General features: G+C 44.2%; 1 protein-coding gene across 4 annotated transcripts; it reads right to left on the reverse strand.

The window, feature by feature from the left end:
* Positions 1–503: 503 nt before the first annotated feature.
* Positions 504–27,827, reverse strand: PDPR (pyruvate dehydrogenase phosphatase regulatory subunit). 4 transcript variants are annotated; one of them, XM_010396667.4, is made up of 18 exons: positions 27,430–27,724; positions 26,738–27,037; positions 24,296–24,429; positions 23,256–23,337; positions 23,001–23,164; positions 21,918–22,039; positions 20,961–21,078; positions 19,437–19,586; positions 16,270–16,462; positions 14,372–14,496; positions 12,561–12,716; positions 12,325–12,458; positions 11,790–11,938; positions 10,375–10,487; positions 9,930–10,024; positions 9,223–9,312; positions 8,770–8,952; positions 504–7,879 (listed from the first exon to the last, which is right to left on the reverse strand). In XM_010396667.4, the coding sequence occupies exons 2-18, from the start codon at positions 26,962–26,964 to the stop codon at positions 7,475–7,477; spliced, it is 2,640 nt and encodes an 879-aa protein (XP_010394969.1). In that variant the 5' UTR covers positions 26,965–27,037; positions 27,430–27,724; the 3' UTR covers positions 504–7,474. The 4 variants fall into 4 exon arrangements, with proteins under 4 accessions (XP_010394969.1, XP_039414083.1, XP_039414082.1 ...); XM_039558148.1 differs by lacking the exon at positions 27,430–27,724 and adding an exon at positions 27,807–27,827 and having other exon boundaries at positions 7,475–7,879; XM_010396668.3 differs by having other exon boundaries at positions 7,475–7,879; positions 26,738–27,034; positions 27,430–27,725.
* Between the last annotated feature and the right edge of the window lie 29 nt (positions 27,828–27,856).

The following is a 27,856-nucleotide window of genomic DNA, read 5'->3' on the forward strand; positions in this document are numbered from 1 at the left end:
GACGATGCTCTGCTCTCCCTCCCCTCCCCTCCCGGCCCAGACACCAGCCTGCAGCTGTGGTTAAGATCCCCTCACTGGGGCAGGAGATGAGCCTGGCCCCACACCAGCCTGGCTGCCCAGCAGCAGAACCCCAGCACAACCCCTCCAGCCAGAGCCCAACAGCTGGTGATTCCACTGCTCACCCAGACCCCACATCTATGTCCCAGCCCCCCTGGGCCCTAAAACAGAGGCTCTGGTCCCACGCAGCCCATGTTCCTGAGCCCCACCACAGCAGAGGGAATGACATGGAAGAGCTGTTGAAGGACGCAATTTTGAATGTGGATGCAGGCAGAGGCAGGGAAGGGACTTACCCAGAGTGACACAGCAGGTCCAGAGCTCGCTCCAGCTCCCAGGGCTGGACCCTTCAATGAGCCTTGTGTCCCTGCAGGATCCCACCCAAACAACCAGGGGGATTTGGATTCTGACACACAAGGCTCTTGCATAACTAATGGCAAAATTCAGAAGTAGTTAAAATGCCTCTTTATTAATATACAAACCTAGCAACATTTAAGCCAACCAAAATATGAAATGAAATCAAGCATGATATAAATACAGCATACATGACAACATGGCCTCAGTGGAGAGCAGCAAACTCACCCTGACTTGTGCGCTTGAGAACAACTGTCCACATCTGCCACAGGGTCTGACAATCAGAGCAGTTTTGTCTCTGCTAAACCCCTCCAAATCCCAACTCAGCAGAGCTGAGACCACTGTTCCCCTCAGAGTGTTGCTCTGGCATGAGGTTTCTCTGACCCCACACTGCAAAGGGATTAAAAAGCCTCCCTGTGCTGCTGGAGACAACCTGCTGGCACCTGCTTGCCAGGGCCCTACGAGGGCAAAGGGAGACGGCCGTAGTGGATGGAGAACCATGCTGCTGACATTGCTCCTTACTCTGTCCCACCTCAGCTACATCCATTGCACAACATTCACAAGCGTAAGGCACTAGAAAAGTGTTTTCACAGGTTCAAACTTCAGTTCTTAAAATTCCAGCAGTAGCACACATCAGAAATCTTCCCAGCCCTTTTAAAATCTGGTCTCAGGAGAGAAAAGCATGAAGGTGGGTTTGGATGAGTGTCCTGCTGCAAGCCTGACCAGGATATGCAGGAGAACCTGTCAAGGACTTCAGAGATACTAATGTGCCTCTGGTTACACTGGAAGAAGTGAGATCTGTCCCACTACAGGAAAAGAAGGGAATTTGAGCATGGAAAAAAACCTCAGCCACAGTGAAAGGCAACAGCACAGATTTTTCTCCATACACATAAAATGGATCAGGTCCTTGCTGGGATGGCTGACAACTCCCAAGTATCTGCTCTGCTTGTAGCAGGTGCCAAGAATCCATTTGGGAAGATCAACTGTTACCAGTACTAACAAATCAATAAATATTAATGTGAACACTTTCCTCATTGTAACGTACTGCTCCTCTTTGTTGGGATTCCTTATTCTAAGCAGATGGGATCTCTAACAGAACATCAGCCCAGTGTGCCACACCTGCAAAGCAGCTCTGGTTTGTGCTGTAATCCAGAAGCCAGCCTGACATCAGTAATCCAGCTCAGCTTTGAGACAAATGGGAGACGAGAAGTCTCTGAGCCATCTCAGCAAATGCTACGAGCAGCAGCAGATCCCCTCCGCTCCCGCTCCTCCCAACTCCTGCCTGCAAATGTCAGCTGGTACAGCAGGAAAGCGTTCAGGCAGAGAATTTTGTTCCCATTAATGCAACAGGATGCTCAGAGAGTACTCTACACCAGCTCAGGCTTCTTTAGAGAAAGAAGAAAACCCATTACACCACAAGGAAAAAGTGAATAAATACATTTCTGGGGGGGAAACAAACAGGAAGGTGTCAGCCCAGCAGCTGGACAGGCACGGGGGCACTCAGCTCCATACAAATTCCAGTCTCATACTGCAACGGCAGCTTCCACCATCCCCCAGTGCTTGCTCAAAATTACCAGCTCTGGGCACACAGCTTTCCAGGAAGGAAATCAAGTGGCAGGCCCAGCCAGTGCCCAAACACCTCACCTAAAGCTTTAAGGCATTTTAAATATTCAAAGTCTTTTTTTCCTCTCTAAAATGCAAGGACTACTCATGCCAAGGGCTATAAGCACACTGCTACAGCCATAATACTTAAGGAAAGTTTAAAGTGCAAAGAAAATTTTCAAATTCTTTTTAGTGACAGCTTGAAGTCATCAGATGATACCAATCCCCCACCTTTCCCAAGTTCTATTCCATTCCATGACTGAATGCCTTTTTTAAAATAGAAATCCAAACAATCAATTAAAGAAAAGTTAGTTTAAAACAGGAAAACATCCCGAAATGGGAAGAAATTATTCTAACCCAATATTACAATAAACTCATTTGGGAAGACAAATATGAAGGTTGTGAACATTCTCCTCAACATTATAAGCAGCCAAGATACACAACAAGAGTTGTGTTTTAAATAAAAATGACTTCTGCCCTTGCAAGCAACTCCCCACTCCCCTGACACAGAAACTACCTCGTTTTTACAGACCTCTTCCCAAAATGTCACCATTCTGGTTCAAATGTGCTGGAAGGATGAGGTTGGTGATGTCAGTGCTGTACCTTTACAGCTGCAAGGATGTGCCAGGGAGACAAAAGTGTTCCAGGCAATCAAGTGCACTTCAGGTCCCACTTCTCCTGTGTGGCACCATTTCCTTCATCCCAATGAGAGGCAAATGTGTGCTGGGAAACAAGTGCTAATGCTGTCCCAACTCTGCCTCAAGCCATGGCTCCCACCTGTCCAGCACTAAGGCTGCAGAGGAAGATGCTCCCTGAGCTGGGAATCGAGGCTGATCATCTCTCCAAGGCTGGGCTTAAGGAGTTGAGTAATGAGCAAAGGATCAAACCTTCATTGCACCTCTCCTTCCACCTCAGCTTAGCCACACCACCATCCCTCCACCAGTTTTTATTTTGCCGTGCCTCACTCTCTGATGGCAAAAGGAACTAATGCACTGAGCCACCTGAGGAAAGAGACTAAAGAAGTGTTAAGGACTGTGGGAAAATCCTGGCACAGGGAAAGGGAGGGGTAAATGATGGGATTTACAGCAGCCACAAACCCGCCTGGGAGTTCTGATGTTGGTATCAGCACCATCTAAAAGCTGAAGAACTTAAGTTGATGCAGAGACGCAGACCTAGAGCCAAGCTGGCTCTGATGACAAAGCATCAGGTAGAAGGAAGAGAAGAACTTTGTGCTTGAGAAATTCTACAGCAGCAGAGGCTGGAGTTTGGAGGTGTTACAGGAAAAGCAACATGATTGATGGCAACTCAAATGCAACAGTAGAAAGGAGGAATCCAAGCTTACACCAAGATGTGGAGATGCAGTGCAAGTCTCACACAGCCTCCCTTCCTTGCCACAAAATAAGAAACTGTCCAACAAGGCCTGTCAAATCTAGATACTGGAGAAAACAAAAAGAAACCAAGTCTGGCAAAGACGGATGTGAAAATGACTGTAACACATCCTCGTGAAACAGAAAACATAATTCTAGAAATAGACTGTTAATTGTATCCTCAGATCGTTAAGTATGAACAATAGACTTCTGCTTTTCTAGTACCACTTTTACTCAAGCCTTGCAGTACTCACTCAAGGACTAACAAAACATGAGAACTTAGGAAAGGACACAGCAATGTTAAGACAACATAATATCTCTGTAAAAATCATTTAATGGAAAGAATTGCTACGTCTTCCGTAAGTTCCCGCAACTCCAGACAGCACTTGGGCAAGCCATCCCTTCCCATGGATGCACATTTAGATGGATTCACTGGCTCCCTTCCCTCCAAAGATGCCTGTGTGAACGGAATCCACAGGGCTGTTCCCATTCTGGACAGCAAGACCCAGAGAACTGGTAACAACCCTGTGACTGATACACACGAGGTGCAGAGAGCAGACCTGCAGCTTCAGCACAAAGTGAGGCCATTTCCCTTTCTATTGCCACAGAGACGGATGCTATTTTTGTGTTTCCCAATCCAAGGTTCATAGTCTTACCGTGCAGAAGGAGAACAAACCACCATTTTAGCAAAAAGCATTTTAAGGCAGTTTTAATGATGAGAATCAGGATGCAGAATTTTACAGTCCCTGTTATTTACCATCTTAGATGTTAAGACTGTGCCACAGCAGCTTCAAAGATCTAATTTCTAATTTCCTAATTTGAAGGTGTACTAAAGGTAGTAACTCTTCAACAGATTTTGTTGCTCTTTTTTTAGGCACTCTAATCATCAGATAAAGGGATTAGAGTCTTACATCACTGCTTAATACCTCGAGATGAAAACACTACGCTAGAAGGATCTTCCTCCTATCAGTATCACTATTTTAAAACGTGATTCAATTGTCCTCTTGACAGGTGTTCAAGTTGGTAAAGGCAAACTATTCTTTACATTGTATGTTTAAAAATAGCCACACCAGAAATTAAATAGACTAAGCCTAACAGCAGTCAAAGACCTCTCCAGTTCTGATATAAAACAAGAACAGAATTCATAGCAGTGAAGGCCAGAGTAGGCGTTAATGAGCTGCAAGACTGACAATTACCAAACCACCCAAGTTTCAAACAGCAAACACAGCGTTACATGAAGTGTTGCTATATCTACCATCATGGTGGAAAACTATTTCCACTCTCTATTTTTGGTATGGAAAAGTCAATAGATCTAGACATAAAATAAACCTTTCAGACATAAAATAAACCTTAGCAGACATAATGACAAAAGTAGCTCATAAAACACAATTTTACTGTCAGAACTGCTGGAGAAGAGACACCCGTGTATGAAAAGTTGCCTGAGGAACTAACAGGTGCCTATAAATTAGGGAAAAGGAAAAATAATCACAAGGAGGAACATAATGTGGCTGGAACGAGTGGTTGGTAACATACTGCTAGCTTTCCAGTTTGGTCTTAACTAGTTCTAACTCTGCAGAGAACTGAACAGCTCAAGCTAAAATCTCTTCAGCAGTTTCATTACACACTTCAGCACACCTTGGCCCTATACTTTGCCTTCTCCTGTAGAAGTACTGTGCCTTACTCAGCCACAATGAACGGTCAATGAACCCTAAGCAGAAGGGCTGCTCTAAGAAGCTCTAAGAACCCTAAGCAGAAGGGCTGCTCCACATCCTAAGTATCACATACAAAACACTTTCTTTGGTTGAATGCCTGTTTTCCTGGATAAGGAAGGCAAAGCAGTGTCCCATAAAACCAATGGAGAAGGACCAAGGTCCTCCCCGGTACATGTCCAGCATGGGAACAGTGGGATCGTGGTATCGCTCTAAGCAGAAAAGATATGCAAGAAGTAATTATAGAGTTTAAACTGCTATTAGATGCTTTATGAACCTTTCATTTAAGCAATTAATTCTAACACACCAGGCAAAATTTCAATTCAGAGAGCAATAATAGGGGAATTTGGAAGAAATGACAAGCAGGCGGAATCTCCGCCTACAGCAGCAACACAGAGTGCTCTGGGCTGCAAGTTCTCAAAAAGCTGCCCTGGTGTGGTCACTCCTTTACAGAAACTGGAAAATTCTGCATGTCCATTCAGAACTAGGTTTGAAATCCTGGAAGAAGCCACACACTCCAGTGGAACCCACCACAAACAAAGGAACACATACTGAGAGAAGTGACATCTACATTCAACCGACTACACCATATGCTCAAATCCTAAATTCCCTTACAGTTTGCTCAACTGGCAGCCACAGACTCAACTGAAGGCACAGCTTAAAGCAACTAAAGCAGCAGAAAGCAAACTTAAAACAAGAACCAGGGAAGGTTTTGAGCTCATATTTACACTACTGATGCTCACCATTTAACTGGAAAATAAAGTGCCCAAAAATGGTTCTAGACCATAAAGAAAGTGTTCCCCACAGCTAACAGGGCAGACATCAGTGCAAGGTTGTGTTTGAAGTCCAACAGATGCTGAAGCAGAAAGGCCATGAGGAGTATGTGATATCAGAGGCAGGGAAAACATTTAAGAGACCTTTTTCAAGTAAATAAAAAGAGTCTTGGTTTTTGATTGTGCTCAAAACATGAAGATGATGCAAACATGCACAAGGCAATTCAGCATTCCCCCATTTCTTTACCATTTACCATCAGTGATTGAACTGGCACATTTTGACGCCTGAAGAAGGGGTGAATTTCCAGCTGCACCATCTGGAGCATCACTATGAGAAGCCAGATGCAAAGAGCAGTGCTGAAGAAAAGCAATTTATAATCCCACTCCCATGCTCCCTTCACTCCCTTATTCAATCCCTTCAGCAAGGTACTACTGAGAGACAAAGAAGTGCAACAGATTTGAGGAGGAAAACAGAAGACAACTTCTTGAGTCCAGCAGGAGCTGCTGAGATGTTTTCTCACCATCAGTAGAAAACCCAGTGTTTCTTGCACCATAGGTGACACAAATGCTGTGTCTTTTCCTACAATTTCAAAATAACCACGGGCAGCTAAAACTACAAGATAATATCCCCTCCTGCTGCTCAAGTTCCCCAAACCAACGCAAGTTCTCCATGAACCTTGCCAGATCAGTTTGACCAAGTCACATAAACAAAGTGAAAGACAATCCCCAAAGAGACTGTGTATTGTGCAGCTTAAACAGAAGCAGCATTTCAACACCCCCATTTAACATTAAACACTAACATCTGTCCTTGTTAGAAATCAGTATTCCTGCTAATAAAAAAGAAAAAACAACATTCCTTTATAGAAGTGAAATGCACATGTTGATCTTTGACTGTATTTATAGAAGGCCATTTAGTTTCAGTGACCCCACACAAAAAACCCAATCCCACCAACAACAAACTTACCAGCGCTACTGTCATCTCAATACTCTGATGTTAAATCTACTTGACTCCCTGCTAGGGAAAAACTGAAATGGTGGACAAAGGAGGGCACTGACAGGCTGGACAACACCAAAACCTGTCTCTTGGCTGTGCTCACACAATGCTTTGTCTCATGACAGTGAGGTAGCTGATCATTCTATTGCTGTGTGCATCGACACACCGACCCCTCTGCAACATGGTATGTGGAGAGCAGGGTGAGGTCAGCCACCACCTGAACCACAAGCAGCAAAGACCTGCCGTCCCATGCCTTTTGCTGGAGAGGAGAGAGGAAGGGTGCAGTCCTCAGGGGTTCACCCCAACCCTTCCCATCAGTAGAAGGCCAGGGCCTTTGGTGCGGTTCACTCCTACACAGGCATCCCTGAATGTTGAGCACTGTGCTTCAACCACTGTGGCACAGGGCAGCCTGGCAAGGGTTGAAAGAGGGAGACAGACAGGACTGGGAAAGCTTGAAAATTAAAGTTTTAAAATATACAAAATGTAACACACTGAAAAAAGTTTAAAAGTTGCAAGACAAGAAAGGAAAAGAAAGAAATATATGAGGTGAGGAGAAAGGGCTGGAAGATGGTGGGAGAAGACTCCAGCTTGGGACAAGGGGTGGGTCTAGTCTACTCAGCACTACTCCCTCTGGTAGCCACTCAGTTCCACCTCATCCTTGCGGCGCCGTTGTGTGAAGAGGGAGCTGAAGGGATAGAGCTTGGCTTTGGCCTGGAAGCGCTGCCCGGCAATGTCGATCTCGTACTCTCCCTGGTTGATGAAGTCAGTCGTCACCACCAGCTCTTCTCCTGTCTTCTCATCAAAGTGGTGCACGAAGCCCAGGCAGACGTGGCGCTCCAGGGTGTAGCTGTAGGCACTGCTGGTGGTCTTGCCCACGTAGCGGCCGTTGCGGAAAATGGGCTCCCCCCACCAGGGCCAGAGGTCCATATCCGTGTCATGGTCCTCAAGAATGAACATGGTAAAGCGCTTGTACACCCCGTTCTGCTTCTGCTCCAACAGCGCTTCCTGGCCAAGAAACTGTATTCCCTGTGGGGAAAAGGGAGCATCAGCTGATGAGAGGGACAGAAATTGTGGCAGCTGCTGAGCTGTATCAGACCAGGTTGCCAACACAAGGGCAATTTACACTTGGAACTTATGCCCTATCAAAATGGGCTGCCTCCATACACAAGAAGCCCACCTCAGATAGCTTCTCTGTCATGTTTGTTGCTCCAGATGTTAAAAGACACAGAAATGTTTGTGAAGCTGGTCTTTAAAAAAATCATTCTAATTTTCACTCTAGTGAAAACCATGTCTCCATTCCACTTTTTGCCATTTTTCTTGTTCCAGAAGTCTAGCCCGCTTTATAAATCAGAGGGAAACTGTAACTAATGTGAAATTTGTATCCTTAGTCACTATATTCTTTTCTTGAATTGATACAAGCATTTGTTTTGGCTCATGCAAAGAGGGAAGAAACAAAACAAGCCACTGATAGCAACAGCACCTGCTACCACAAAAGCACAATATAACTCTGTTCTACGAACTTCCTTGTTTTAGTAAAAATACAGAACACCTGTTATTGGAGCCTAGCCTCATATTTAACAACATTAAATGCCACTGGGTTCACAGGCTGGCTTTTGCTTCATCAGATTGGGAAAACAGCTTGGAGAAGCAAGAATTCTGAGCATCTGTAAGGTACAGAGCACCTTCTGCCACACTGAGCACTGCAGATATAAGCAGTGCCAGGCACAGGTCACTGGGAATGCTGCCCAGGAAGGAGGAAGACAGAGCATTTTTGTATTTCTAGCAGCCTTCTGAAGTACAGGAATATATGTTACAGCTACTGCACACAGCTCCATAAAAACACATCCATCTGCTTGGCTGGCAGCCTTTCAGTCCAGTTCTGCTCTCCCACCAACCCCAGTGCAGAAGGTGGTTACCTTTTCCAGCTTGACCTGGAACTCGCGTCCACACTCCATAGGAGTAGTAAAAGCATCCAGGTCCTGGCCCCAGAATGCAAAGAACTTCTCAATGCGCAGGCTGCGGAGCGCGTAATAACCGGCATTCCGAATCCCGTACTTCTGTCCCATGTTCATCACCTCGTTGTACACGTGAAGGGCGTACTGCAACGGAAGGGTGAAACACAGACTGGCACCAGGAGAGAGCAGCAGCATCTGACACCACCAGGAATGTCACTATCCCCTGCCACGGGAGCACAAGAGCTCTGCCCCACTGGAATGCAATATAAAGCAGGGAAACTCCCCCTGCTGCCTGCAGGCAGCTTTCTTGTGGGCAAACCAGACATCTCATCACCTGGAGTCAACTTGGAAAATGTTTCCAATTATGCATGCAAGCAACTGCTTTAATTAGCTCAGGCTGCAGTGCACTCTTACCTCTATGGGGATATAAAGCACAAAGCCAGGTTCTCCTGTATGAGTGATACTCATCACACGGATGCCATTAGCATAGCCCACGCTCATCTCCTGCAGAATCAGAGGGGTGAAATCATCCAAACTGGAACACAGCACAGAGATCCAGAAGGAGCACAATGTGTAACACATCCACACTGCCCAGCCCTCTCTCCCCCTTTGCCACACACACATACTTGCAACGAATTTAAATTCCCAAATTCAAATAGTGATGTCCCATTATCCAGACTTGTTAGTCATCTCTTGACACTTGGCAATAAGCCCTGGAACTAGGTCAGAACACAGGTTGTATTCTAGATACAAGACAGAAGTTGAATAGCAGCTATCTGCTCAGCTTTTTAACATGACAGGAGGCAATGACGCCTGAGTCCCCAATCCCAGCTGCCCCTCTGACAGCTTAATTGATTATATGAAATATGTCAAGATATCAAATGGCGACAAGTCTACAGCGAAAGGAATACTGAAAATAAATGCATATTCACCTATATATTTAGCAAGCCAAACCCAAAGACAAGTGAGCCTAGTGAGTTCTTTACCAACCTAGCTCAGTAACTGCAGTAAACCTTCCTGTAAATCTTAGTTCTCCTCTAATTACCCAAAACATATTTCCTCTCCTTTCACCCATGCTTTGAAAAACCTAGGAGAATGAGGACAGAAGCACAGTCACTCACCTTGCAAAAGAGAGAGGGGAAGTGTTCTGCAGTCATCGGGGCATAGGACAACTCTGACAAGACATCCACAGCACGGGGGCCAATCAGATTGAGAGCTAAAGAGAGGAACAAAACAGCATTAGGATAAGACTGGAGAAGTCTTGCCTGGTGTCTAACATGCATGTGTGCTCCAATTTCTGAAGTCTTAGTGTTTATTGAATTAATAGGTATGTGTACATTTAAGAACAGAGGAGAGAGTCATTAAACCCTCCACAGTAAAGGAATGCTGTCTTCCTGCTCATGGCTTGCCAGAAGAAAGTCTCCAAACTGCTGTTTTCCTCCAAATATTTGGAAAAGAGACTAAATCGCAACTCCAGGCACTTTAAACAATTAACTGGCATGCAGCATGAGACACCATTTGTGATTTTGAGCTGTCTGAGGAGGTCTGCTTTCAGTGATTTCTTACCTGTGTACTTCCAGGTCACATCCTCCATGATCAGGTTGCTGTCATCAGGCAGGCGTTTCTTCAGCCAGGCCCAGCAATGAACTTGCTGGTCAGTGGGGGAAATCATGAAGAAGCTGGAACAGATAAATCAAACCCAAGAAACAATGAATGAACAACCACAAAGTGAACCAGTTCATTCTTTGTTCATCAACTACTCGAGCCATTCAGCCGTTTCCAAGCTAACGGGAGGTGAAAACAAGCTGGTTTGTGAAAACCACAGCTAAGGTCTCTGGATCAATGCCATCACATCTGTCATGAAAAGAAATCCCACACTTCAAGCATTACCAGTGGTCTGGTGACAAGAAGTGACTAGATGCGGAACACAGGGAGTTCTGAAGAAAGTTGACAGGGTATCTCAAAAGTCACAACTGGTTTGCAGAAGGGACTTGCAGCTCTTCACCACCAGTGATTCTTTCTACTGACAGGAGTGGATGGTTCTCACAGCAACTTCTTGTTTTAGCAAAAGTCTTTTCACACACAATGGTGGTTGTTATTAACAGCTTCGAAAAACAGAACTCCACTTGATATGGGAAAATGAGCTGCTTGTGTGTGTCTCTGACACAAACTGTGAGTTGAAGTACATCACTGACAGAGATACCATCTGTAGAAATCACTAGGCAAGGAGGGAAGCTACTGGTTTCACATAGAGAAGGACAATACTTTAAAGCAATACATGAATGCAGACAGAAGTGGAAGAGAAAGAAAAGCTGTTTCTAATTGAAAGAGCAGCAACAAAATGCTTTCACACCAATACTGTGCACAACACACATAGAAAACCATCCAGAAAAATAAATCCAACACTCAGCTGGGACATGGCCATGAAGTTCTTAAAAATGAGAGAGCTTTTTATTGGATGCCAAAGAGAGCCCCAACTGGTGAGTCTAAGGATAAAATCCTGTGATCATGTCAGTTTGCATCAGAGAGCACAAAAAGAACGATAAGAGACTGCAGAAATGAGAATTAAGAGTACATACACTGCAATGAACATTGAAATAATCAAAAAGTAGTATTTTCAATGTGCAATTCCAGTAAAGACGTTGGTCAGGAGTTAGTTTGCACTTAAATGGTTACCTAATTAATAAACTCCAGTGATTGCTACAAACAATTTGTATCTCAATTAAGAAACTAAACATCTGAAGGTCTAACATTTTGAGGAAATCTATGTTCATCTGTAATCCCAGAAAAAGGCTTATTTTCCCCAATGTTTGTAAGTTCAGAAGCTCCCTTTCATTTGATTTACTGAATTAGGAATATTGGTGGAGAACTGAGACGTTTTAGTTCAGGGTGGTGACAGAAGTTTAAGATCTTCATGAGGAAGTCCTTTAAGGCTCAAACACACAAAGGATGATGGCTAAAGATGTTGTCTGCACACCCACCTGCGCTTGCTGAGCCGGGCTATGCTGCAGTCATTCTCATACCCTCCTTTCTCATTAAGCATTCCTGTATGCACAACATGCCCAACTGGCACATCCAGGTCATTTGAGAAGAGATACTGCAGACTCTCCAGGGCCTCGTCTCCAGTGGACTACATGAATCAAAAGGAAGCGGAAGTCAGACAAGCTGCTTGAGCAAAACAAATCCACTGGGGCAGCTTAAGATCACATCAACGTCCTGGCCCAAATTATTTCAATTTGTGATGATAGTGACACTGACATCTCAAGCATAACAGGATACAACAGTGGCACAGTGCTGGAGGTCAAATTCTATGTATAGACTAAGCTGGTATTTCTATAAACTGGGCCCTTAACAGACAAAATCCAATCTGTGCTTAATACTGTGGTACAACCTGAATTTGGCCATACAGTGCGACTTCCTCTATCTATCCTCAATAGGACACAGATTTTTTTGCAAAAGCAGGCAATAATAAACTAAAGCTCACCTTTACCAGGTGGTCCCTTCCTAGGTACTTACACTTATTTCAAACTTGGTAAAAGATGACATGTCAATAACACAAACTGCTTCCTTACAGCACTTGACTTCAGAACCCACAATATCAAACCAGTCTGGTTTGTAAAAGGTTTTGCTGTGATCCAAATCCAGCAGATCTAATACAAAGAAGAATTGAAGGAAAAATTAATAAACCGGATGAATCAAGACCTTACATAGACCAACCAGGAAGCACTAGGCAGAGGAAAATATGATCTCACCTTTCCCAGGTGGGACAAAATACTTGACTCTCTCAAATCCATGCTTCTCCATCCACCTGGCTCCCTGTGCATCCAGGCGGTCGTACAGCGGTGAAGTGCGCAGCTGCCTGCCAGTCTGGAAGTCCCAGCGGGGAACCTTCAGATCACACATGAGGGCTGCAATGGTCATAAAGATCCTTTATTAGGCAAAGTGATTATCTTTATCTAAACTTTTCTTCCAGATTATCAGTACTTACTAATATCTGAACCATTAATAGAACTCCCTCAAAACAGCTCCAATCTTCCTTTTGCTGTTTTTGAAAAGCCACAAATCCATTTTGATCCATTTATAGCTCTTCAAAATCAGAGTAACAATATTTGCACAGAACACTTATATTTATAGATACTTATGGTCTCATGACAATTCTGCAATATAACAAAAACTCTATTTTTCATGAAGTCATGCTGACTAGCATTAATTATGCAGGATTCTTCCCTGGCAGTGCACTATATCAGATATTTTGACAATGCTAATGCTGGGGTAGGCAGCCCACAGCTAAAGGGACCATCTAATTTGCCTTCTTAAATAACGGCAATTCAGCCTTTTGTAATTATTGAAGCTTTTCCAAATGGCTTCTATATCTGTTCAGCTAGTATATAATATTTTTATTTAGAAAACAAGTTATCCTAATAAACACTAAGTATCCTCCTTGGTTATGAGTGGAGAGTAATAACTCAAGGATGTTTGAATACTGCTTTATAAATGTTAAAATTCTACGTAGGTCAGAAACAGCTTAAAACTGAAGATAAGCCAAATATCTCTTACTGAACACTTCCATCATTTCTGCCTCATAGCTAATAATTTAATTTATTTATTGGCAGTATCTCGTATTGGCACTCCTGAAAGAGAGGGTAGAGGGAAGACTAGATTAGAATGGGAACATAACACTGCAGGAATGGTATACAGTGCTCACTCTGTAAAAACTAGAGGGATTCTGCAGCTATCAGAACTGAGGTTTGTACTGGAAAGCAACTGCAGAATAATGCCCAGAGTATAAAGTGATTTTTTCTGGGAAGAAGGTCAAAGCAGCATAAGGTTTTTATTCCCCAGATATAGCAGGGCTAAGAGGTTTACTGAACTTCTCTGCTTTCACCCGAACATATGTTTTTAGTTTAGACTTGGTATTCAAGTAATTGTTCCTGTTATGCAACTTGTGGAGCACTTCATACTTCTATTTCGAACTTGAAAAGAAGTCATCCACAATATTCAGACAATATGGCAGATATTCAAACAACTGGAGGAAACAAAGCATGGCTTTAGACAAGAAAAATGGCATCTCTAATCTATTCTGCAAGGTATTTATCGCAAACTCTGACAGGAGAAAGCAGTATGTCTACGAAGACTTCCTGAATTATGCAAGATAACTGGGTCACCCAGCCATAAGTTGGAAGTGAAGGTATTCCCACACTGTAATGATGTGCAAAGAATAACAATGTTTGAGACAGTGTAACATTCCCAGTTAAGACCCTGGCATTGCTTTTTTAGGCTAGAATCCTACAGAGATACATACAAATTTCCCTATACCAGAGGCAAAGCACAGAAATAGCGGAGAGCAAGGTACCACCAGCATTCTTTTAGAAAAGTGAGTAAGAATGCTGGCAGACAAAAAATCCCTCATCCCTTCCTTTCTCCTTGGAAGGAGCTGTATTGCCACAAAGGAGGTCAAGAAGAAGGAAAATGTTTCTCAGAATGATGGCAGAGGAGAGACAGTGCAGCAAAGTGAAAATCTTGAGACAGCCTGGCCAGAGCTGAATGCAAAGACCTCACTTACGCATGACTTCCATCACACGGTGACGGAGGAAAGTACGACTGCTCTGAAGGGTTCCAAAACGTTTCAGATCCAAAGGCCAGACATTTTCCGACGGATACCCATTTACCATCCACTCTGCCAGGTACCTGATGGAAGAAATAAAGACTAAGATATCAGCCAACATCTTCAGGGAAAGAGTGTAGCTTTGAAGTCAGAAGCAAAGCAGTTTGGACATGAGAATTTCTTACAATAGGGAGAGAGAAGATATGTAACATGGTATTCTAAACACTAGCAGAATCTGGGAAGTTTCCCTTTATAAAATGCATCTACCAGATTTCTAAATTACTAATTGTCCATTAGGATGAAGCATACAGGGCAGCAGGAAGTTAAGGACATGTGCCAAACGAAGCCGGAGCCTGGACAGGTAACCTGGCTGACACTGTGTCATATCCTTGGGTTCCGATACAAAAGGAAGTGCAAGCACATTTCATTTGGAGTTTGAGGCTTCTGCTTTGTTGTTCTTCAGTGCCTGGTGTAGGCTCGGCCACAAACCACTGGTGACAGCATTCATTTAGCACGAGGTGACAGCCAAGTTATGTTTAGCTACACTTCCAGCAGTGAAGGAGGAAGGCATTCTCCAGAGCTGAAGGACACGGGCAACTCAGAATTTAGCAGAGCAGAAGGCTCTGCTCACAGCCAGCAGACAGCAAAACAAAGGGGTTTGGAGCAGATCATGAAAAATTACATTAGCAAGCCAAACTGTTTATCTTGGGGCTGTAGAAACGAATGGACAAATAGTGCTTTTACCTTCGGAAATTATTTTGATTCTTAAGAGAACCTCACTGCAAAGATTCTCTGTATTTCATGTGACAACAGAAAAATAATCATGAGTTGTTTCTCTGGTGAGTTAAATTATTAGACAACAGACAAACCAGTGAAGACAAATGCAGATACTAACACCCAGCATGAAAAGCAAGCAGTTTGTTAAGAAGGCTGTGTGGCAGAAGGAATGCTGGCTCACCAAAACTAAATGGGAATCAGAGGGAGAAATTATCATTCTGCATCTTTGCTGCTGAGATCACACTTAAATGCCTGTCCAAGTATCTGCATTAACACAGGAACTGGATTTTACTGGGAAATTATTCCACACCTAACTTACTGTAGGGGACAGTCTTAAAACTACTGTCAGCACAGGCATCACATATATGGTGTTTCATCAGCAACAGATTCACCCTGCTTTCACAGGAATTAACTGCTGTGTCAACTTGAATGATCTAAAGACTTCAATCAAATGATATATTAAAGGGGATCATGAAGCACAGAAGATGAGGAAATATACGTTTTGTTAAGCTTTTATCACTTAAAAAAAAAAAATCACACCAGTTATAGAATCATAGAATCACAGAATATCCTGAGTTGGAAGGCATGCACAAGGATCACTGAGTCCAACTCCTGGCCCTGGACAGAACAACCCCAAGAATCACACTATGTACTTGAGACCATTGTCCAAATGTTTCTTAAACTCTGGCAGGCTTGGTGCTGTGACCACTTCACTGGGGAGCCTGTTCCAGTATCCAACCACCCTCTGTGTGAAGAACCTTTTCCTAATATCCAACCTAAACCTCCCCAACACAGCTTTAAGGAAGCTTACTTGATCCCCAGCTGCTCACTGAGATGTGATGCCAGAGGAGAGGTGTGCAGGACAGGAGGAGAATCCAACATAGATTTGAAATACACACAGGAGAACATAATCAGAACACAGCCACTGCTCCCCTCCTTCATTCAAGTCAGAAACGGAAGAGGAATCTTTGTCAGAGGAGGTGACAAATACCAACCAGAACATTCTAAACAGAAGGATCATCTGAGCAGACTCTTGGCTAAACCCTTACTTACACACACAACAGTGATAGACCACTTACTTGCCTGCTCCTCCACCATAGGAGATGCCAGCTGAGTTCATGCCGGCCAGAACGAAGTAGCCCCGCGCGGTGGGCGACTCTCCCATGATGCAACGCATGTCTGGGGTGAAGGACTCTGGGCAATTCACCAACTGCATGATCTGCAGCGTCTCCAAACCCGGCATTCTGCGCAGGAGGGCACTCAGAAGTGGCCCTAGGATGCAAGACAATAAAGAGACAAAAAGTCACAGCCTTCAGTCTCAACGTATTTCAGCTGCTTCAGGCAGAAACTGCTTCCGTGTTTTGATACAGTCACAGGAGAAATGGTTTTCTTGCTGGAATCACACTACTCAAAATGGATCACACAGCATACAATAAAAGCAGCCATACTGATCCACAGCAAGAGCCCAGTACTGTTTTCAACAGTGCAAGAGCACTGCTCAGTTCTGTTAGGGAAAGCAATAGGAACAAATATCAAATAGGTATCTAGCAAGGAGTACGAACAGGCAAATCTATATGACACTTGTCCCATGCACTCTGCGATCCTCCACCTACCATCAGCTCAAAGGATTTCCTAAAAATTTGGTATATTTTTCTCTATTTAGAAACCCCTAAATTGATCTCTCTTTTAAGTATTAGACCAATCTTCCCCGGCCTCATGAAAAAATCCAATAGACATAGACAAGGAGTTCCATGTGTTAAAATTTGTTGTATGAGGAATCACCGCCTTCTGTTTTAAAACTCACACTTGATTTTTTTGATGCCTTCCAGGATTAGAAGAGACAGTGATCAGCAGTTCCCCTTCCAGCCTACCTCATTCTAGATTCTATAGACCTCTGTTTATTTCCCTTCTGTCATCTCCTTTCCCCAGCCCACTCAAGTCACTCCATTCTTGGAAACTATTCCAAGCTTTGATCAGTCTCTTGCTGCTCTTCCACCAGGCCTTCTCCAGTCCTATGATACCCTCTGGAAACAGCCTAGAACAAGAACTAGTATCTGGCAAACCAAGGATTTAGTGTTGCATACTGAACTGCGTTTTCTGCTCCTTTCCTAGTAATTCCTAACTTGTCTTTTGCTTTGACTGCTACTGCGCTGATGCCTTCACAGAACAGAACTAATACAACTGCAAGGTCTGTTCAAAGCCCATCACGTCGCATAGTGAAAACAAGACCATCCCCACACACTTGTGTCACTTCACATTTATCCTTATTGAATTTCCTCACTGCTTCATTGCCCAGTCACGCTGGAAAAGTCCTTCGGCAACTCTTCACAGTTTGACATTTGAGAGCATTAATAAAAGGATAAGATATCTACTTGGCTATTTGCCCAAAAGTTACCTCTGCTTAGTACTCCAGATAAAAGCCCTCAAGATTCAGCCCTAAGAACACTCCTCAGCTTTATGCACAAGCAGTAAAATAATCAGATTTCACATTACCTAAGAAGTTACAAACAGAAAGAGTCTTTCTGACCTGTTCTTTCTCTTACCTCTCTCAAGCATTAGAATTCCAGAGTGAGAGCCTGTAGTTACAGGCTATTTTTTTATTGATAAAAAGAGAGATCAGTGCTGGATTTGTTCTCATACCCAGTCCAATTTAAGCAACTCCACAGCCTATTTTAAAATCAAAAGGTGTTCCAACGACAAAGATCAAAGCAGTAATACAAGAGCTCAAACCCCAGGAACTGCGGTCCCAGAAAAGGATCAAATACTGCCTGAATAAGCTCTGACTCTGCTCAACTGTTCAGCACATTCGAACAGATGAAAGGGCAATGCTGGAACATAGCATGCAGCTCCTTTGGAAACTTGGGCAATTTGGGGGTAGGAGCAAGCAGTGCCTCTTCATTTCAGCCAAATGAAAACCAAATATGAAGTGGGTGCAGAGCTTGAGCAACACATTACTGAAGCTAGTATCTTCAAGCAAGTCTGTAGGCATCTAGGGATCTAAAAACCTCTAGCATATACCAGCACAAAAGAGACCCCATCCTGGCTCCATCCCCTGGAGTTTAAACTTCTAGAGTATCAGTATGGTTATCTCTCAGAAATAAAAGTAAAATTATTCTGTTTAACCTGAAGCATAGCTGGAAGAACACATTATGACTGAAAAAAGAAATCAGTGAAATTCCATCCATGCCTAGAGTCATGTGCATTCTCAAGGGATGCAGAGAGCTCTGACACAAGGGAAAACTGGATTCCTGAATATAAGGCAAATTTGAAGATGAGAGGGCACATACCAACTTACCGGGCATCAAAGAGGCAGGAGTGGCTGGGAAAGAAAGGGACTCGCAGACCATGCTATGCTCTTTCCTACAGAAAGAGTCCTCCATGTAAAAGTACACATGGAGTATAAAACCAGAATCAAATAAAATGGGAAGAGAAAGACAGAACAGTTGGAATATAATAAACCACCACTGTCAATGGTGGGACGCAGTCTGGGAAGCCACAATACCAACTTCTGTCCACAAAGCAACTGCCATTGATAGAAATGCACTTGTCAGTCCCTGCTGAAGAGAGCTGCAGAAACAAAATACCACAGCTATGTGGCAGGTCAACAGTGTTGATCTACTGCGTCACAAGAGGAGCAGCATGTGGCACTGACAATCAAAAATCAACTGAAATGGAAGAGCAGCACTGGCAAGTTGATGTAGTACTTTGCTGCTCTAGAGGAAGTTAATACATGCTGAGGGTTAGTGGGTGTTTTTAAGTATTACACAGAAATCACAGAATCCTGGAATGGTTTACGTTGCAAAGGACTTCAAAGCTCATCTCATTCTAACCTCCCTGCCATGGGGATGGGACATCTTACACTAGACCAAGTTGCTCCAAACCCCATCCAACCTGAGCTTGAACACTGAGCAACCTGTGCTAATGCCTCATCACTCTCAGAGGGAAGAATTTCTTCCTAATATCTTATCTAATCCTGCCCTCTATCATTTGGAAGCCATTCCCCCTTGTTCTAGCACTCGGTTCCCTTGTCAAAAGTCCCTCTCCAGCTCTCATGTAGGCTCCCTTCAGGTACTGCAGCCCTTGGTAAAGGGTTTTTCAGCAAATTACTGACAAATGAAGAGATGAGTGAATTTGAGAGAATGTTTGTCTTTCCCATAAGTCAACGACAGCCTGCACTGCCGTGAACTCTGCCTTCTGCTGAAGCCACGTGTTACACTGCTGTGGGAACCTTTCTTCCCTAACATACCAAAATGATCCCAGTCTTCTTGAAGGTTCTGGATCTCCAGCTGGTTCCGTCCCTCTGTGAAGAGAGGTTTGGGGTTTTTCTCAAAGCCTCCTGAGAGGATGCCACCCTGCCAGTTGCGTATGTAGATCCTGCCATCAGGGTCGAAAACAGCTGCAGAGGGAAGAAAACAGGTGGGAAGGGAATTGAGAGAAGGGATATCTGTCTCAGGCTGTTGTCCCACAAACACCAACAACAGGAGGCTGGTGACATGCCAGGCCAAGCCAGCAGTCTCCTGACATGAGAAGGGATAGTCTCAGTCCCCCAGCCCCACGCTGTCAGACCATTCTGGTTCTCACATGACACCCTGGTGAGCCAGTTTAGATTAAACCATTAGCTCCCACCACAGCCATGCATATTAACTTTTGGATAGTACAATAAACCGAATTGAACCTGAGGAGCCCCAAGTCAGCAGGACAGTGTTCCCAGGAGCGAGAGGACATAAGAGGGATTCAGATTCCTGGTGGCACTGATAAACTATTATACTGGCTTGGTTCCACTGAAACTGCACCCAAGACCATACGTTCCACCAAGACATGTCCTTCCCTGCCCCTCTTTCTCTCCCTATTCTAAGAACAGCTAATTTTTAACAGATCCAGCTTACTGCGGGCCACCAGCACAAAGAAGGTGGGCAGTACTGGAGTGAGGACGAGCAGTCAGGTCTGGATTGCTCCTTCCACTGGTAGTGTCAACTTGAAGTATTTACGTTACTCCACCTGACATGTTCCATAGCAATTTTTGCCATGTACGGAAAAAGCTGAGAATATATATATATATGTGCATATATACATACATACATATATATATACATGCGAGGGTTTTAATCAGTCAGATAAAAGTGAAGCACTTGGACTCTGGCCAGAGATCTGAATTCCCTGGACAGTATATACATTACTCACTAGAAGCAGAAAATCTTGCTAACAACTGCGAGTAAGTAAATAAAGCTCTCTACTTCACAACCACAGTTTTCAAACACAAAGGCTTTTTTTAAAGAGATCCAAAAGCCAGAACATGGGGGAGGAGCAATTACCTCAAGTGTTTGGGTTGCCCCTACAGCTCATAGACATGTAAATGCCATTGTAAAGCCTTAGCTTCAGTTGGAGGAAAGGAATAGATGGGCCATTTGGGGCCAGCAGCCTGCAAGGAAAACACAGTGCCAAGGCTAGCATACTCTCCAGCCCACAAATGCAACAATCCAAGACTCACACACAACTACTACTCAAGCTAGAGTCAAGGTCATTCTCCTGCTAAGTTGATGAATTCTGAAAATAATTTCCTGCAGGACAAGCTTTCCCAAGAGTAAAGAAAGATATTCTTTCTACCACTGAAAAAGAATATTCAGAGCAGTTCAGAGAGAAGGACTTCATAATCCCAAATGAGCTGAGGACCAATAGCCCAAGGTTGGTCTTTTTGTCACAAACTACAAGTCACCTTGGAAAGGCAGGTATAATTCACCAAGAAAAGTGAGAAGAGCTGAAGAATCCTTACTTGGTAAGCTGCTCAACAGAGGCTTCTCCAAAGGATGTGTCAGGAGGTAGAAGTGTTCACAGGCATGGAGTGGGATATGGACTGGTACCTCCCCAGAGTGGCCCAACTCATAGGCCCACTGAAATCAAAAAAGCACAGGTCAGAATGGAAAAGAGAAAAAACAGCTCCAGGAAAAAAAAGCAGGACATAGGCACAGGTCACCTCTCTGATTTTGCTTTCATAAAAGACCAAGTAAGATTTGGTTCAGACCCCCAGACCTTAAACAGACATGATTTTTTTCTCTTTTCTTAGAATTTGAATTGTTTTGGATAAAAACTGGTTTTCAATTCCCAACACAAGAACTAGAAAAGTGGGGCTCCAACTCAAAACTAAGAAGTACCAGTTTACAATATGAAAGCAAATTAAGATCTGTAGACCTAAGTCAGCACCAAGTTCAGCATCTAGAAGCAGAATAGTCAGCATTTAGGCGCCTGTACTAAGACCCTTTACTAACAAGGGAGACAGTTGCTGCTAGCTGAGAAACTGCAATTGTCAGGCATATTTTCCAGCAGAGAAGACATGACACTAAGGAGTAAAAACAAACACATTTTTGGGGAGGGAGATAAGAGGGTAGGGTGAGACTTAACTGTCTCCCTAACAGCCAATGCAAAATTCTTTCTGTCAGAAGGGTGAAGCTCCCAGCAGAGAGACCATGGGCAGAGCTGTACAATAAGCTGCAGGGGCTGCTCAGCAGGTTAACACCCAGCCTTTGGTGCTCAGCAAACGGCAAGCACTGCTTTTCCTCCTTCACACCCCTGCCGGGCTAAGCTGCTGAGTAACATGACTTGATCTACTCCAGTAAACCAAGCCAAAGCACAAACCATTAAAAAACCCCAAAGGAAAACAAAAAAAGTACCAAAGGGAAGTGCACATATTCTTAAGCAACAGAAACAAGAGGAAAATTTTAAATAATTCAACCTGGCCAGCACAGTTGACAAAGTACTCGCATTGAATCCGCCCTCTGTCAGTCTCAACTCCGGTCACTCGACCCTTCTGGACTGTGACATGACTGACACTCGTCCGTTCATGAATCTGGACACCTGGACATCAGAAAGTCAGTATGCCATGAGCCTTCTTTCTAAGGTGTCAGACTGTTAGCTTTAAACCCTTACTCTCAACCAAAATGCTTATTTTCTCTTGGAGACAAATATCTATTCTTGACCCAGTAATTCTTAAGCAAAACCTTGTTATTTGTAAAACACCACATGTACAATTTGTACAAGCTGAGACTGTGAAGAGCTACAGACTTTTTTCCATGTGATAATCTGGGTGATAAATAGACCCCCAGTATCATGAAAGAAAAGAGTCTCAGCTATGGATTTCTTTCCATTACAATTCCTTTATGCAACAAAGTCTGCAGTTTCAGATGGCATGACTGGTTCTCTTATGGGAAATTTGTCATTTCATGGAAAAAAATCAATAAGCAGTATGCAAAAACAAGCTGGGCTAAAAGAAACTAAGTGAGGTATCTTCCTAAGAAGCTTCTTCCAATCTGACAGACTTTCATCCTTAATGACCTTTATTCCCTGTTATCATATTTAACCTTTCTCCCACTTTTAGATCACTCCAAATTTGCCAAAGTGCTGGGCAAACAGCATTTTGTAGTACATTTCCAAAGCATATGTGCTCAATGAAATACTCCACAAGGCTTAGTCACCCCTTTAATTCGTAGGTAATTAACTATTTTGATGTGTAATTATGAGTCAGTTCTAGGAAGGAAAGAGTGTGTGCTTATTCAGAGAAATATGTAACCACTAAGGACAACAAACAGGTGCTTGATCTATCCCAGGAAACCTATAAAGATTCAGCATATAAAAAAAATTTGGCCTGTTTTTTCAGAAATGAACAGGTTTAAAGAATCTGAGCTTTACAGAAACAACACAATTTTGGTCTTCAGTGCTCGGTTAGAATATCAAAAGAGATGCAGAACATAATTTTCTTTTATGGAAAGAAGGGAGCTATCATGCAGGGGAGCACACTATAGATAAAAAAAGCTCCTACCATTCTGTGAGGCAGCGGTTGCCAGAGCCAGACTCACATTGGCAGATGACACAACTGCATCTTCTGGCACATACATGGCCCCCACAAGGTCATGGATGTTGATCAGTGGGTGGAGCTGTACCACTTTCTTTGGGCTGATAATTTCACATGGTATTCCCATTACACTGCCACAGAACATAAGAAACACGATGTCATTTGTCTTGCAGGAGAGCTGGTGCACACTGAAGCTGAGTTGTATTTCCTGCTCATACGTACTTCAGTGATGAAGCAATGCGCTTCAGAGAGATCAGTCGGTCCTGAGTCTGAGCCAGTGAAATAGAGCCTGTCTTCATGTACCCTATGACAATGACCAAAGTCAAGTCAGATTTGGACAGGAGCATGAATTCCTTTCCATCTCAGACTCATTGCTTTAATATAATTGCAGACTTTTTGCTTCCACTACTCAGGAGCCTGGAAATCCCACATCCTCAAATAATTTTAAACACTTGCAAGCTAGTAATTAAAAAGTGCATGAGAGAACTTTTTAAAAAGGCAATTTAATTTTTAATTGTGTTCTCTTTCTACTTCATATACTCCTGTTTATCAAAAAAACCCCTGAATTTCACACATGGTGTTAAGAGAGAGAAGTTACTGGCCAAAAAGTGATCTAATAACTACTCAGAAGAATAAAACTTCAACAGCTAAAACCAAATATTATGTGACTCCAACACTTGCACTAAATTAGTACTCATCTTAATGGCAGGCACAGTTATTAACCTCTATTGAGTCTGACAGAGATCACAAGTTTTTGTCAGAAGAAAACTTTCAGTGACCAAGTTCTTCCTATCAGTTACATGCTCAAACATTCTGGAGGGAGAAGGAGAATTTCAACATAATCTTTTTGTGTTATTTCCAGGCCTAGACTACAGTAAGAGACATGGCTTTGCTTATGCTTCAGTGTTCCTGTTAACCGCCTTCTCATTTTCAGAAATGAATCAGTACACAGAATGGGCCAACTCGCTCCAGTCACTGCAATAATATTTTCCATGTCCTTGTGAAAATTCCCCCATGTCTGCCCAAGTTACAGGTAACATGCAAACTGTCACAATTTGCAGGTAGTCTGCCTTCAGTTTGCCCATCTGATACTCTTCTCCCCATTCTGATTACATTAGTGACATCTCTTTGCATCTGACTAAGTCCATATGTATTGTTTTTGAACAAGACTTTCAGGCCTTAAGACACTGTAAAAGCACACTCATTTCAGTGTCAGTACTTCAGTTTCCCAAAGATTACTCAGTGAATGACACTTTCAGTACCTGTTTGCACTCCTGTCTCCTGTTCCAGCTGCTGGTAGAGCTTGTTTGAATAGTGTGCCATCTTCAGATCTATGGACGTGGGCCTGGCTGTGCTCACAATGCCAGCACAGAAGCGAGTGGTACCAGCAGCCAACCTGCAGGAAAAGGTGCAGAGAGGGGCCTCATACAGCTGCCAGGTACACACTCCACACCAGGCTGCTCCAGCAGCTCCACTGGCAGCACAAACCACACAGCAACTTCTCACCACAACACATAGAGCAACACTAAGTTGGACGATGCAGGGATGACACAACCTCTAGGATGATTTTGCTTTTGCTCACTTTTGAAAACAGATTGCAGTCCAAGACAATTTCTCTTTAATGAGTCCTAAATACTGACATTTTTCAAAGAAAGCATTTTTTGTAAAAAAAATATACTTAAGTTGAGCTGCCTGACTTTTCCCTTCTCCGAAGCAGGATTTCCCTCAAATCAAAATTAACCTGGCTTTGAGTCTTGCATATTTGAAGATTACAGTATGAGCAAGTCCCTCTCACTCTCTAACAACTGCCATAGACAGGCACATGTTTCTTGTTCCTTCTAAAACTGTCCCTAAACCATTGAGCTGTTTGGTGAAGGGCTTCTGTAGAGACAGAAACCTACACAACTCCATGCAGCATGGACAGGGGAAGACAAGGCAATTAGATTTAAGCATCTCCCTTGCAGCCTGCTTCCACAATAATTCCAAGTCACCTTTGCTGCTGCTAAAGTCATCATGCATTCTTCCATTTGGCACTACTGCTTTCAGCCTAGCACGTCTACATTCTCTCAATAATTCAACCTAAGATTCAGCTGGGTAAGGAACAGTTGCTACACCCCTACTCAACGACAACCCAAAGAGCTGAAGAACAGTTTCCTCATGCTGTGCTCCTTGTAAGACACTTCTGCTACTGCAATGTTCCTCTTTCTCCTTGAGCATGCACAGACTGAGCCTGCACAGCATCTTAACTCACTGCAGATCTTTAATAGGCTGTTCATGGCCTGCTCCACGCTAGCAAAAATGACACTCCCTTGCAAATGCAGCCCAGCACCCCACTTTGCTCAGAAGGACCCCACTCACAAGGTCTCAGATGTGAATACCCCATTTCTTCTCTCTGCAGCTAGAAAGAACCTGCTGCTTCCCAGCCACACAAACTCCAGGAACCACAATGAATTATTCCTGAAAGAAGTATCAGGTGGGAAGCTCTAAAGTAGATCACAAATATGCAGTCCAGCACTTATTTAGGACATTAGAAGCTGCTGCAATAAACACCTCCTCAAACCCTAAAGTCTCAGCGGTGTCTCATGCCCAGGATCCCCCATACTTCTTAATGAAAATAACATGAATGCCCCTCAGAAAGGGATGTCTAAAACAACAGGGGAAATGTTGGGATGCACAGTTTTCAACAGGAACTATGTGCTCTGCTACAGAGAGCTGATTCAACTATATGAGGGCACATCTGCTCAACCAAACCATAACAGCCTTGGCTGTTTTACAGACAGGCACTAAATCCTCCAACAAGCTGAATAATCTGAGAATTTAACCAGCTTACAGGGCAATGTTTTAGTGATGCCTGCTTACAACCTCTTGCAGTCTCTGGAGTTTTGCTGGCTATGCAATGCTTTAGACACACATGGCATCCTGCTTTGAGAGGTCAGCAGGGGCTGGAGGAATAACGTGGGTTTTTAGTTCTCTTTAAACGGTTCATCACCTTTGCCAGCTGCACTGTTTTACATGATCACCTGTGATTACAGCAGAGCAGCTAGATATCTCCCGAAAGAACTGTGGTGCATGGAAAACCCACACCAGAGTAGAGTTCTGATGGGAACTGCAGCCCATGGAGGACCCACACTGGAGCCCAGTACTGACCACACCCCACTGTGTCACCCCAGTGTTTCTCAGGGCTTTGTGGGGAGGTAGAAGACCCTGAACTGCAGAAGTGAAGTTGAGAGGAAAAAAAGGTGGTGTTTTAATGTTTGGTTTTTGTTTCTCACTACCTGAATCTATTTTAACTGGCATGAAATAGAGTAATTATTTTAAATTAATTTGCCGTAGGATAAGTGTGTTTTGCCCATGGCAGTACAATCTCCATATCTTTATCCTGATCCACAAGTTTTCTCAAGCTTACTTTCTCTCTGTCTTGCAGAGGGAAATGGCATGGCTGTGTGGGAGTCTGGCCCTGAGCCATGGCTATGCCACCACAGTCACACAAGGGATACTCTTCACCTTGCAGAGCAGCCCTGTGCTTGGGAAGGGGCAGTAAGTGCTGTTACTAATGTTCAGTATAACCTTATTTCCCCCAGGGAAAAAGGCTATTTCCAGGTCTTCACTTTAGTTCAGGTGAAGAGACAGAAATAACATGTTACAGCAGATGTTGTTCAGCATAGAAGTCCTGTTTTGTTGGGTTTTTAACCAGAAATCCTTACCTGCCCTGCTCAAGTAAGACTATATCCTTCCAACCCATCTTGGAAAGGTGATATGCCACAGAGGTGCCCATGATTCCACCACCACAGATGACAACCTGTGCCTGTGCCGGCAGGGAAACCGGATGAGGTTCTGCTGTAGTCGAGGTACTTCGCTGGGAGCTGGTCATTCTCCTCCATTTCGGGTGAGCTGCCCGCCACTGGACATCGGACAGCAATCGGAGAAACATCCCGGCAGCTCTTTATGACTCTTCCTAAAGCACCACCTAGATGTGTTCAGGCGTTACCTCAGTACCACTCCTTCTAGGAAGGAAAAGAAGATGAGTGGTAATGTGAGTCTCATTACACACAAGGCTGGCAGCAGGAAACATCGCATGGTATGTCGGGTATAAGTGGACATGGGAAAGCTGATGAGCAAACAAACAGGAGGGTAGCTAGTCCTGAAACAACCACCTTGCCCTTAGAATTTAAACTTAGATCATTAAATAGAAACAGAGCATTACACCTTTGGTTTTGACACAGTGCAACTTGACAATGAGCAAAGAACAAGATGAGAGTTGGAAAAGCCCTCACAACAGTGAAAAGGAGAGCTGAAACACCCATCAGGCACAGATCATGCTCTGCAATGCTTCCTAAAGGCAGAAATTAATAGGGCACAAAAATAAGCTTGATTATTAACGCTGCCAGGCCTTTACCTGAAGGAGGAAACGAAGTCTGTGATCAGAGTAACTGGCACAGGGCACTGGAGAGGCCCCTCCGGGGATAGCTTTACCACAAGCTTTACCCCAGGGCCTGGCTGCAGCAGCTCCAGCAGCAGCAGCACCGGGGGATCTCTCACCCGCAGCCTCCGGTCCGTGCCGGAGCCTGAGGGACCGGGGGTGTCAGGGAGCCCCGGGGCGGGGGGCCGCCGCCTCGGCCTGCTCGCCCCCGACCCCGCGCTGCGGGGCGGCCGGGAGGAGAAGGAGGGCCCGGAGCGGTGCCGGCGGAGGGCGCGCCGGGGTCGCGGAGCGGGGCCGGGGTCGGCGGGGCCGGGGTCGGCGGGGCCGGGGTCGGCGGGGCCACGCCGGCTCACCTGGGACGGGGGAGGCCGGGCTGACCTTCCGCGCTTTACGGCCGCGGCCG

This window comes from Corvus cornix, chromosome 11 (assembly GCF_000738735.6).
Source record: "Corvus cornix cornix isolate S_Up_H32 chromosome 11, ASM73873v5, whole genome shotgun sequence".
In the NCBI taxonomy this organism is placed as follows: domain Eukaryota; kingdom Metazoa; phylum Chordata; class Aves; order Passeriformes; family Corvidae; genus Corvus; species Corvus cornix.

Coding starts and splice junctions, on each gene's coding strand:
- PDPR (XM_010396667.4), bottom strand. CDS start 26,964: ATGTTTCTCCGATTGCTGTCCGATGTCCAGTGGCGGGCAGCTCACCCG. Junction 22,040..23,000: donor AACCGCTGCCTCACAGAATG/GTAGGAGCTTTT, acceptor TCTGATGTCCAG/GTGTCCAGATTCATGAACGG. Junction 10,025..10,374: donor TGTGACCTGGAAGTACACAG/GTAAGAAATCAC, acceptor TCCTCTCTTTAG/CTCTCAATCTGATTGGCCCC.